Source organism: Myripristis murdjan, chromosome 13, assembly GCF_902150065.1.
Source record: "Myripristis murdjan chromosome 13, fMyrMur1.1, whole genome shotgun sequence".
NCBI classification, from domain to species: Eukaryota; Metazoa; Chordata; class Actinopteri; order Holocentriformes; family Holocentridae; genus Myripristis; species Myripristis murdjan.
This window is the reverse complement of record NC_043992.1, coordinates 32242035-32254462: the sequence shown is the minus strand read 5'-3', so window position 1 is coordinate 32254462 and position 12428 is coordinate 32242035. Positions and strand designations below refer to the sequence as shown.

Genomic DNA, 12428 nt, shown 5'->3' with positions numbered 1-12428 from the left:
ATCCTCATAGTGTGCTTTGCTTTGACTTTTTGTGACTTTTCGGTGAATAACCAAAAATAATTCAGAAGATTCCTTCCCTCAAAATTTTCAAACAGGACCATTGTGATTTGGGTCTGTGTGAGTATGACAAAGACAAGGTAAGGACCCAATTGAGTGCACACTGTTCATTGCTGTAAGCCATAAAATGTGATTACCTGTGGTAATATATTTGGATGTCATATGCTGAAATAAATTTTGTATGGGGGGAAAGAGGAGGAAATTTGGAATATTCTCCACTGCTATATTTGCTAAATGATACTGTGCTAAAATAAGCAACATGGTGAGAGTGACTTGGAGGAGGAGTGCAGACACCACAGACTTTATCAAACTCTTCACATGTATTACATATTAAACCCCTCTGTATCTATGTACACACATTAAGTAAGGCAAATTGAATTTTACATACCTCTGCCTGTTCACTTCTGTGGTTTAAGCATGAGAAAATTTACATTTCATTTCAGTAAGTCTTGTTCTTGCTCAACCATTGGGGGGTCACTTACAAGGGTCTGATTCAATTATTCTTCCTTTCACAACAGGAGGAAAACATTTTCATGGTGAATGGTTTGCCTAAATAGATTACCATCTCAAATAATTCAATTTCCGTTAATTTGATTGATTTCATACCAAGGGGAAAAGAAATCTTAATTTAAAACCACTGCATTTCTAATCAAACATTAACTGAGGAAAAAGGCCTGGGCAAAAATCTTTCATTACCAAATTTTCCCCACTAATTTAAATAGAAAAGGCTGCGGCTCTGCGAATGGGCATCTCCAAAATACAGCGTGTGACTGGCTCATGTGTGATGTATTCCAAAATAAACTGCTAAACTGTTTGCACGCTGCATGAGCATTTCCCTCACAACACGCACACACACACACACACACACACACACACACACACACACACACACACACACAGTCTATCGCTGGCTATTACTACAGAGGATCCAGATGAAGCAGTTCAGTCATCTGATCTATTCCCATCCATTATTCATCCTGCTCGGGGAGACAGAGACGCTGGGCTCCTCTTCTCAGAGAGACCCAGGAACCCCATCTATTCTCATGAGCAAAGGAAATGCCATGCAGTAGTGGAGTGAATCACCGACACAGCAAAAGTCCAAGAAAGGGGGAGAGAGAGAGAGAGAGAGAGAGAGAGAGAGAGGGAGAGAGAGAGAGAGAGAGAGAAAACAAAAGTTGGGAGTGTAGGGTATCATGAGTGCACAAACTGAGACGGTCGGCGAAAAGAGCACTGCAACTCAAATAATTACAAATCCAAACAGCTACAAACGGCCATGAAAACACAAAAAGGAAATGTGAAAATATAAAGTATTGACAATATCTCAACCAGGTCCAGCTTGCTTCCTGATGCTCACCAGCTCTGTGCTGTAGGAACATTAAGTACCCCGGCTGGCTGTGAGGAGAAAACACCTTGTGGAGACATTGTGTGAGTGGCAGGCAGAACTGGCGAGCTGCCACAGATAATAACATCTGAAATAAATTTGATGTGTGGAATTCAATCTGTAGTGATAGGAACGGCCCCAGCATTAGAGTGAAGTTCTAAATGCTATCTACTCATCCATGGAATGAGGACTGACACACAGTCTCAGAGAATAGATTGTGCAATTAGCAGCCTTTGTGCTGTTTTGACACAATGAAAAAGGGAAATGAGATTCAACATCGTCATGCACGCTTCCCCGTGGCACTGCAGCTCCTGAGGGATTCCAAGTATACCATGTTTCAGGCGAAAATAAGTTGGAGCTGACCTGTGAGACTCACCAAAGCGCACAGTGAGAGGATGAGAGACAGCTGTGTTGATCAAACAGATTCATATTTCACCAGTCTGACTGTATTTGTGATTTTCAAGCACAAAGACAAGGCAACTGATAAAGGAAAATCGTGTTTGATTTATTTTTATTTTTTTGCTTCCTATTTTGGAATTAAGCCACCTCAACAACTGCTGAGTATGTTATTACAAAATGTAGTGCTCCATTCAAAGAGCAGGGGGCGCTCTTTGAGTGGCCACCAATTATGGGTTGCTCCACTCTCAGTTGTTTACTCCACAGATAACTAAAACAGGGACATTTATTAGTGCTTAAAAGTTGTTGGCCTGCAGCCCTTAGGTGTCATAAAACACAGTGCACTACACACTTCTTGCACAACCTACAACTTGGTCCGGTGCAGACCAATCAATTGTATAATAAAATAAAAGTGTATAATAAAATAAACCTACATGCTTGGCTACTTTATCTCAGATAACGCAAAAGAAATATTCGTGCTTTGGCTATAAAGTGAAATATAAAATGAAAGCAAGTGGGAGCAGTTTCCTCTCCTCACATGAGTTAACCTACAGACTATAACCCTAAAAGAAAATTACTATAGTACTCTCATGACGCGTCTGCGCTATGCAGTGATGACTTTATGACGACCTCGGTGTACTTTATGGTATTATTTTTTTTTTCCACCTTTGATGAGTACCTTATGGCACGGCAATATTCCTGAGACTTACAGTGTGTCTTTGTTGCCCAATGTTGAGTTAATAGTGACATTATTGTAGTTTGTGGTGTTTTTAAATCTCCGAGGCTTCCACTGTAATATTTCTGTAATATTATACAGGCCTAGATGTCATTGCAACACAACGCAGCCCAATATGATAGAAAGGCTCCCTACTCGAGCCCTCCCTCCGCCTCTCATGAGTCTACATTTTCATCCCATGGCCGTCTCTAGGTGATTTAGCGCCGCCAGTCTCAAGCAGGTGTCCAACATGGCGATCACGGGGAGCGGATCTCTCGCTATTTCTCTCTCTGTTTTCGTGATTTCAACGGCGTTTCTTCTGAAAGGTAAGTTTTTGTGCGTGTGCCTGTGTATGCGTGTGTCTGTGTGTGTGCGTGAGCTATGCAGAAATACTCCATCCACTGCAAAAGCCCAGAGAGTAGCAGGGAGAAGTTGTGGTGCGTTTGCGCGCTAGATGCGCACACAAGCCTCCCCTCAAATCTCAGCATCACTTTCTGTTGCTCTGGTACTGTTGGCTCTGTGTGCCCGTCGACTTCAAAATAGCAGTGTTACTCCACACTATTGCTTGAAATTCTTGGGGCTACTTCGCTTACAATTGTGGCACTGGTGGGAAGGGTGTAGTCCTGGATTTTACTGCAATATGCTACACAGAACTGCTTCAAAAAGTAATGTGAGTGATGCGCATTTTGGCGTAAGTGGCAAGAAACTATCGGCAATAATAATCGAGTAAAACCAGGGGATACAGACCGCCCGCTTAGTTTGATGGCACGGCTTAACGTCAACAACACTGAAGCGTGGCTCTTTCTTATCAAATGAGACCGATAATCAAGTCGTTAAGGAATTTAGCTCAAAGGCACATGTATCTCCAGTCGTACCGCATAAACCTCCGTAGTCCCAACTCATTAGGGTGTCTACAAATCTCTCAAGTCTGCGCTTCAGGTGCGCTTTGGAAAAAACACGCAATGCAGCTCTAGTCTCACACAGTGTCCTCTGGCCGCACAACTGCAGCCTCTAATGCCAGTGCATGTTTCAGTCCGCAGTCTTCACTTCTCTTGTCAGTAAGCCTGAAGATGGAAATTTGCCTCGCCGCTGCTCGGACTGAGAGCTATAGCCCGCTGCAAGTGCATGAACCAGGGCCGCCAAATGTGACTGACCGATGCACCCCCCCCACACACACACACTTACACTTCACCCCCCCTCCTCCCCCACCTCACCACCCCCCAGTCAGATTATTTCCCCGTTTATTCCGCCGCGGTCAGAGTTGCATGCGTCAATGTTTTTACAGGGAAATGTCTTTCCGCTGACAATACTGAAGCGGTTAAAATGTCAGCTTGCAGTCGCTTTAAATCCCTCCCAGCAGTAGGATGGACATGCTGTGTTGTCAATCCCCGGGGGTTGTTAAAATGGCAAGCAACAGTTGTGATGACAGGGTTATGCCTAACGACTGTATGAGCAAATTCGAAGTGTTTTTCTTTATCTTTTAAATGTGGCCATGAATGGCGGCTGCATAGTAGCCTATCTGCATCACCCATCAACAGGTCTGCATAAACTCATCAAAGTGTGTGTGTGTGTGCGGGTGTGTGTGTGTGTGTGTGTGTGTATATGTAGGTGCGCGTGCGTGTGTGTGTGCGTATGTGTGGTGAGAATGGGGACTTGTGCTCTGCAATTGAGGTTACTGGTTAAACCGAATTTTTAGACAGTGGAGTTATTTGTTTACAGCTCATTGAATACAAGGCTTTCATTTCACAGTTGTTGCATTTATTATGGTCTGCGTTGAATAGCAGATGACTGACATTTACAGCATTTTCTAGTGTCTCCTTGTCACATTAATTTAATTAACCTCTCAGTCAAATAATATAATGCACCAGGAATGCACAATAACCCCCAAATACAATACACCAAGGATTGCAGCGTTTGGAAACTGATGCAGTGCTTTGGTCAAAGTAGAATTCCAAGCCTGAAATGGCATGATCTGACTGCAGGTTTTTAATTTGTTTGGTTCTCATTGCACCAGCCACAGGGAGAAATGAGGGCCCTGGCTCCAGCTCCATAAAGTGCCGACGATTCAGTCTTTTACCGCTCCTAATTGCTGTTTGTTGATAATCAAAAATTCATTTCATCACTGGAGTTGAAATTGAACTTTATTCGCGCTGGACAATGAGGAGAAATCCCACCGCAGGGACATTATTTAGCTGGGCATGTTCAGATGGTTGGGGGTTATAGGCACCAAATCAAGAATCCCAGAGAGATAAAAATAGGGAGAGTCGTACACACATAAAGAAAATATGTGAAGTGAAAGATTTTTCCTGTAGAGGCTTTACTAAAAGTGGGAGATGCATCGGCTGACCGATATGATATGAGCTCTGTTTGGGCATTATATGTGAAAAACAAAACAAAACAAAACAAAAACAAACATGTATACAGTATTTCTCTCCCTGCCTCTGATGGTGTTTGACCTATTGAAGCATATCGGCTGTGATCTGATGGAAGTATTACAGAAGGTTTCATAATCCCACTTATTGTCAGTTTAAAGTCATTCATCAGGACTGAGTGATTGTGAAGTGGATCAATACAAGCTGTCACGAAGCCTCAAGGCACTGCTGAAGCACCGGATCTCAAAGAAACAAAGGAAACTTACAGTCGTTACTGTGCTTGTGGTTGCCAGTTGGCATGTGACATGGTGAGTGATTGAAGATGTCCGACTTGCTGCTTATGGGGGGTTTTGGTGCTGCTCTCCCTCTGAAATACGCCTGTGAGCCTGTGTGAGTGTGTGTGTGTGTGTGTGTGTGTGTGTGTGTGTGTGTGTGTGTGTGCTGGGGAGTGGTAGCTGTTTACGTCTTCAGTAACCACACAAAGGTTGATCTGCATTTCTGTTTCCCCACTTGTCCTTTTTGTCAGTGGTGCCTGTTGGAGGTTATTGTATGTGCGCTCATTTATGTCTACTGGTGTTGAATATTAAACATGAAGTTATTACAAGGAGCACAGAACCACACACATAGTAAATCAGCGCCGCCTCTGTAGCAAACTGAACTGGTCTTCTCTATCTGTACGGAATTGCACTTACCATGTTTCAGGTTAAATTTAATACCCTACTTAATGGCCCATTGATATGTGCCCGCTTGTGTAGTATTTCATTGCCTGTACACTGAGATCACCACAGTACATCATTTGTAACAATAATATACTCTTCTATTTAAAGAAATTGAATTTATTGCTCATTAAATTTACATTAAACTCTGCTTAATAAGCCTCTCCCTAATTGCTAGATAATGCATGGCACTACTTTATGTGGTGGCAGCTAATCTTACTGTTAAAGGGAGGGGCTGGCAAAGAATTGGCAGCTCTGTTCAACACAGGGATACATGTGTGGAATTAAGCCACGGCTAACATTTGTAAGAAAATAAGATATATGGGATTTTCTGTTATCATTTCACCAAAGACATCGCACCCCCAGGCTGTGCTGCTCTATCTGCTCTGAAATTCACTTAAGGTTTTTAGTATGCCGGTGTGCGTATCTGTGAATGACCACTATGTGAATTCTGTGCATGTATGTACATCATGACTACTGTGTCTGTGCCTGGCAGTGCAAGTGCAGGGATGTGTGTTCGTGAGCAAACCTCACACCCCTTCTATTCTTGGAGATAGCTCATCAAATGGATCTGAGAGCAGGAGGACCTTGGAGTTTGGGCTCCAGCTGAATAGGGAGATTTTGCGTCTGTGTGTGTTCTTTCAAACCAGAGGTCGTTGGAAGTCAGTCAGTTAACACAGCGAGAAGTTGGGTATGGAATGCTGCCTTGGAAGAAGCACTGAAAATCTCTCTCTATCTGAAACCTTGTACTCTTTTCAGTGTTTGAAAGAGTCCAATTTCACCTTAAAAACTTCAGCTTGGGCACATAGCACAAGGGTTTCTGTCCACATGCTTTAAAGAAGGGGCCTTCAAGTAAATACTTGGCTGCTTTGTCAAGGTCAGAGAAGTGCTGCTGTTGACATACTATCACTCTGAGCCTTATAGCAAATACGAAACAAAACCTCAGGACATCACTATAGAGGGAATTTGTACTGCAGTGTCAAACTGAATGACAAACTGGGGACAATCAAAATGTGTCTGTGCTGAAATGTAGTAAACAGTCAATTAGGAGAAACAGACAGATGACAGGCCCTTTCATGACTGTAGGGACAGAAGCCTCCATTCATGGCGCTGCTGTGGTAATGAGGAGGAGAGCTGATGTCTCCGCATATGAATATGACATTGTTCTCTCTGTTCCCTGGATCTGAGAGACCTCACTCTATTGGCTGCATTGCCTGGGCTGTGACAATCAAGTCCACAATGAAAAAAATGGAAATGCAATGTTTTTGTTTTGAAAGGGGCACAGAGTGCACATTAGTATGGGTGATGGAGCAATCACAAGCCACCATTAAGGCTGTGGAGCAGTCACAGCACAGCACTTCCTAAATGAAGACATCGGCCAACTTCACTGGGCTACAACAGATTTCCTCCATAACCTGCGCGGTGCCATAATTTAAACAGTGAAAGTTCAGCAAGTGGGCATCCACAGTGCCGCAATCACAAATAAAAGCATCAAGATACGTGAAAAATGGAAGTGAAATGTGCCGTTGCCGATTCACTAAAAGGTGTCCACGCCTGCAGTTTTTTAGTGAATATATTCTGGAGCATCAAATATATTTGGATATTACTGGTAGAAAAAAAAAACAAAAACTGAACCGTGGTGAGATCAGTCACCTCTACCAAGTTCGGCGAATAGAGAACCCTTGTGATCGCTCAGACTCAGCCGAGAGCCCACCGTAGTCAGACTAAATAACTGTTGATCAATGTGGAGGACAAAGGACTCTCTTTCTGAGAGAGAGCGACAGAATCTCTAATCAATAATTTCAGTTAACGAGCCTCCACTGATCGATAACTGTACCAGTGCTCGTAGAAAGGCCATGTGCTGCAGATGGCACATTTTATTCTCATATCTTCTTAAAAAAAAAAAAAAAAGTCCAAAGTGGCATTGTCCCAGATTCGTATCTCATTGACACACAGTCAGCTGTAAGGACAGGTGCCTGCTTGATGCGCCGCTCTGTGCAATCAGTCACTCCCTTCCTTGTTGCAGTGCTGTTTGCAGATGCATTTATGCAGACTGACTGAAATGTGGGCTTGTTATCCACTTACACAGCAGGATAGGACTAGACTGGTGGACAACATCAGGATACCTGGTGCCAGCATCAGAGTAAGTTATTCTACAGAAACATTTTTTGTATGCTATGTATTTCTATGTCCCCTGTAAGATAATTTGGGGTTTTGATTTCCTTTTATATGTGACAGTCAGGGAAGGGAAGGGGGGTGGGGGGGTGGTGCAGTTGTAGACAAGCAGCAAAGGTGACCCCAGGACACTGTAGGTACATTGTATAAGATTTAGACATTTCAAAGTTTCTAGAATTTTTTTTTTCTGCAGCTGCACGTAGAGATGCCAGCTGGAAATAACTCCCACCCCAGAAAACATTTATGTAAAGCAAGAAAACTAAATATCTTGCAGTATGGTATCATAATGTAGATGTTTCACATTTTTCTTTGCTGTAGGTGGTAAGGAATAAGGTAAAGTGTGCGGCTTGGGAGTTAATTTGGCAGAAAAATGCAGGAATTAATCATGCACATATTCAGGTTCCTGAATACACAGGTACATGTTTTACAGATTTTATCTGGCTTATATTTCACCACAGCTTCTGCAGTAGTCTTTAGCAAGGTTGAGACTACAACAGAAAAGATATTATTTCCTACACCATTTACAATCAAAGCAGACTTTTTTGCCACCTCTCAAGGTGACACATACGAATTTTTTTGATCCTGTTTACATGAAAAAGAGCTGTTGTCTGACAGAGTGGGGCTGCCTGCCTTGGGGGCATCATGCTCTTGAGTTATCAGCCTGACGATAGACCCATCTTAATTACTCTCAGATACAGCACTATAATCTGTCATTGTCAGTCTGATCAAGACTGTGCAAACCCAGCACTAAGACTCATTCACCCAAACCAGAAGCCTATTGATTACTTCTCATACTTGAGTCATTGCACTGCGGAGAGACATGGGAGGCAATACAGCTAATGGAAGTGGGAAACTCAAAGTCACATTGTTTACATCTAAGATGACAGGTAAATGTATTTGAAAGGAAATATGGGTTTGATCCATTGGCTCCCTAATAGCAGTCTGTCTGTATAACAAGGAAAGCTCCCTGCCAAACTATCAGCTGCCCTGTGGCCCAGATGTCCTGCAACATCCCAGCTTCTCTAACTCTAAATCAAACCTAACAGTCACTCCACTGAAAGAAACATATTAATGTTTTTCCTAACAGGATGTTGTCTGTATTTAGCAGTTTAACACATGAACGTTTTTATTTACTGTGACGGTCAGTGGTCAGGTTATCCGTTAGTGTGAATTGCCTGAAGACTGCTGACTCTGGCCTTTGGCCTCTGATTTTTTCCCGATATGTTTGATTTTGTCAGGTCAGGCTTATGTAGTGTGAAGTGGTGCAAGACGCACCGAGACTGAAGTCTGAAACTGAGGGAGAGAGATACAGGGGGAAGAAAAAGAAAGTGACCCACTCACTCTCCTATTGACCTTCCATGCTTTTCAAAATGGCGCAGGGAAATTATGATTTACTGTCGCTGATGTTTTCTTAACAGAGCTATTTTTGGGGCTGTAAGTTTCTTTGTGAACTAGCCTGAGCTGTTCAGGGAGCATCCAACGGTGGAACTGAAAGACACATCCTTCCTGCGCTTAGATTCACTGTTGCATGTATAGCCAACGTTGTCTGACCTGGCAGGTTTTTGTGGAGGGGAACCTTGAAGGCAGCGCCCTGCGGTTTTCTGGATGCCTCGGCAATCCTGAGACAAAAACTTACTCGCGTGTTAACGTTACAGTGTAACCCGTAACAGTTATTCATCCTGCGACACTCGCACAAAGACAGATAAAAGCACAAAACGGTTCATTTACAATTCCACAGGTAAATCCACAAGACAGCACTTGTTATCTAACACAGAAGAACATAACTGAAACAATTGCAATGTAAGGAACAATATGATAGTGTTAAACTCGGGCAAGAAAGCAACACCATCTTCAAAACAGCTCCAACCTACCAGCATTAAGCCAACTGGGGATGTCACAAGCATCGATTTTCAGCACCAAGCCAAAACCAAAATTTGAAAACTGGTCGGTGTGATAGCATCGCACCCTTCGCTAAGACTTCCCGACAAGAAAAGCAGAAAAGAGCCACATTTGAAAATACTTGAAACAACGTCATTGTGCATTTCACACAAAGGAGGAAACACAACCAATCCTTATATAATCACTCGTTTTTAAATACAGGAGTGTGTGCTGAATGGAATTTCTGTTTTGTTTTTTTTTTGTTTGTTTGTTTTGTTACCACCAAAACTGTGGTGTTATGCCAATCCCTAAATCCAGCTGACACAAATTAGATTTTAGGAAGTAATATCTAACAGTAAACAAAAATACAAGAATGGGAATACAGGTGTCTGACTGACGATGGCCGCGTCAAAGATGGCATCATCTTGCGATTGCATGAAATGAATATGAATTTTTGGCCTTTGAAGCCACACCTCCCAGCCACCTGCAGGGAGCCTTGACTGCCCCCTTGAGGAAGAAAAAGAGGATAAACTAGAAGAGAAGTAACATGTGACAACAGGAACACCCACTCACTTTATATCCAACTAAATTTGCTCTACTCTTGAGTTTCATTTGGATGAATAAATCCCATATAAAGCAGCACAACACGGTGAAATTTGGCTCATACAGAATTCCCCATCAGCGTTATTCTTGCAATGGTGCCACTTAAAAAGAAGAACTTTGGTAATTTAAATGTAAAATGTAGCACATACCATGGAGCAAGGAACAACAGAATCTCTATCTTGTAATTACATTCACACTGAACTGTTCTGGATGAATGGGTAAATGTTTTTGAGTGATAGAATCGGATAATGCGTGATCCCTCGTCTTTATGTGTGATGCCCATCTTTGTCCCGTCGGCTAGTATTAACAGCTTCCCGATCAGACGGAAAGCATTTAGTCTGAGCTGCCCTAGCCAGGCAAAATTTGAGCAGTCTTCTAGTCTGTCCAAGGCTACAGAGGCATGGATTACCTCTTCCTTTATGTAAAAACATGATTCTGTTTCCCCTGATATGAAAATGTCTTGCGTATACATGCTTGATATCGTTGGTATCATTTGATCTTTCATTTAATTTATCATTAACGCCATTAGTAATTGCTATAGCCTTCAAAATTAGCCTTGATTAAAGACAAAAAATGTGATCAAATATTTGCGAACAGAAGCCCAAAACCTTTAAAACCAGCCATCTGAGGAAATAACCATTAGCAAACTTCAGCAAATTTTCTATAAGACACAGCTGAGAACTCGTTTTTACCAAAAACAAACTTGTTTTTAGGTTTTTTTGTTTTTACTCTAATTATGCCGCAGTGGTACAATGAATTTGTTTGTTAGCAGTCCGGTATCGATGCTGAAGAGTCCGTCTTAATGAGCAATGGGTGTAAATGGTTGGTTGATAGTTTGTTGTGTGCTGTTTGCTTTGTTTTCTTTTCTCTTTGCATTTTACAGCACTTTGTAACTTTCCAGTGAAAACTCGTGTACAACATAATTATATTACAAAACAGTTCTGCTACTTCATGCAGCCACTACTAATAGAGGGCAAGATGGAAGTCAGAATGAAGTCAAAGTGCATCATGTGGTAACTGAGAACTTGGACAAGCCCATATTATACCTGCCGTTCTTGCATCTGGATGTTGCTTAGATATGATTTAGCCAGATTGCATTTATACCTGCTCTTAAAATATATCAGACGCAACGTTGAAACGAATGCACACCAGGTCTTGACCCTCTTCGGGACAATTCAGGACAAGGCGGGGTTTAGCACCCGTGTGAATCACTGCAATAATTAGGGATCAGGTGGATGCTCGGCCATAATAACTGCAATGATTCACACCTGTGCTAAACCATGTCTAAAGGTATTTATGATGTCAAACAACTACAGTTCAGTGAGGACAAGCCGCATATAGGAAGACTATTTATTAACTGTGTGACATGGTGGGTAGTTTAATAAGGACATACAAACAGATGTAAGCAGGTGGAGCTGCACAGAGAGGCAGAGACGGGCCGGCTAGAGAATCAACCTGCCCAGGTAAACTGTCGTGCCATTTAAAAGGCCTGAATTTAAAGGCTGAGATGATGATTGGTTGAGACCAATCAGTTTACAGAGCCTGAAGGTTTCCTGACTGAACCAGCCTCGCTCATTCCTGCAAATTGTCCTGAAGAAGGTCGACAGACAGAAATGTTGACAGTTACTTTATTCATGAGGAGCTCAATTAACATACAACTTCAATGCACATGCATATTGAAATCAAATTGCTCTTTAGAAAGATGACAGTGGAAATTGTAGCTTTGCTGGTCGCTCAACGTCCCTATTTGTGGAGAATGCACTTCAGACAGCCGCTGTCATTATTATTCGTAATTTTGTCAAACCAAACTGACACCAAACCCCCGGTCTCACTTGTTTGCCATGACTGTGTTTTGATGAGCGACTATTTTATACACTCCTGGCTAATTTCAAGTTGCCTGCCACCTGTTTCCTTGCATTTGCTCTCTGCTTGTGCATTTACATAGTAGCTGTATAAGGATTAGAAACTATAGTGGCATCTCCATGACAAACTTGCCAGAACGAGTGAGAACTTAGCAAGAAATTCCCACTCCTAATTCCTACTACTGTAAGGAAATGGTAGCTTTGCACAGCGGTGTTTTGACTGGCTGTGTCTTATCCCTCTGAAGCAAAACACATGGTGCCCCCGCCCCCGCC

General features: G+C 42.4%; 1 protein-coding gene across 3 annotated transcripts in view; it reads left to right on the top strand.

The window, feature by feature from the left end:
- The first annotated feature begins 2753 nt into the window (after nt 1–2753).
- cadm1b (cell adhesion molecule 1b) overlaps nt 2754–12428 on the top strand; it is a 103224-nt gene continuing 93549 nt past the window's right edge. For 2 of the 3 annotated variants that reach the window (XM_030067214.1, XM_030067212.1), the window contains exon 1: nt 2762–2875. In XM_030067214.1, coding sequence (XP_029923074.1) covers nt 2800–2875 — 76 coding nt within the window. In that variant the 5' untranslated portion in view covers nt 2762–2799. Of the gene's footprint in view, nt 2876–12428 lie in introns of all 3 variants that reach the window. The other variant, XM_030067213.1, reaches the window with a different exon arrangement.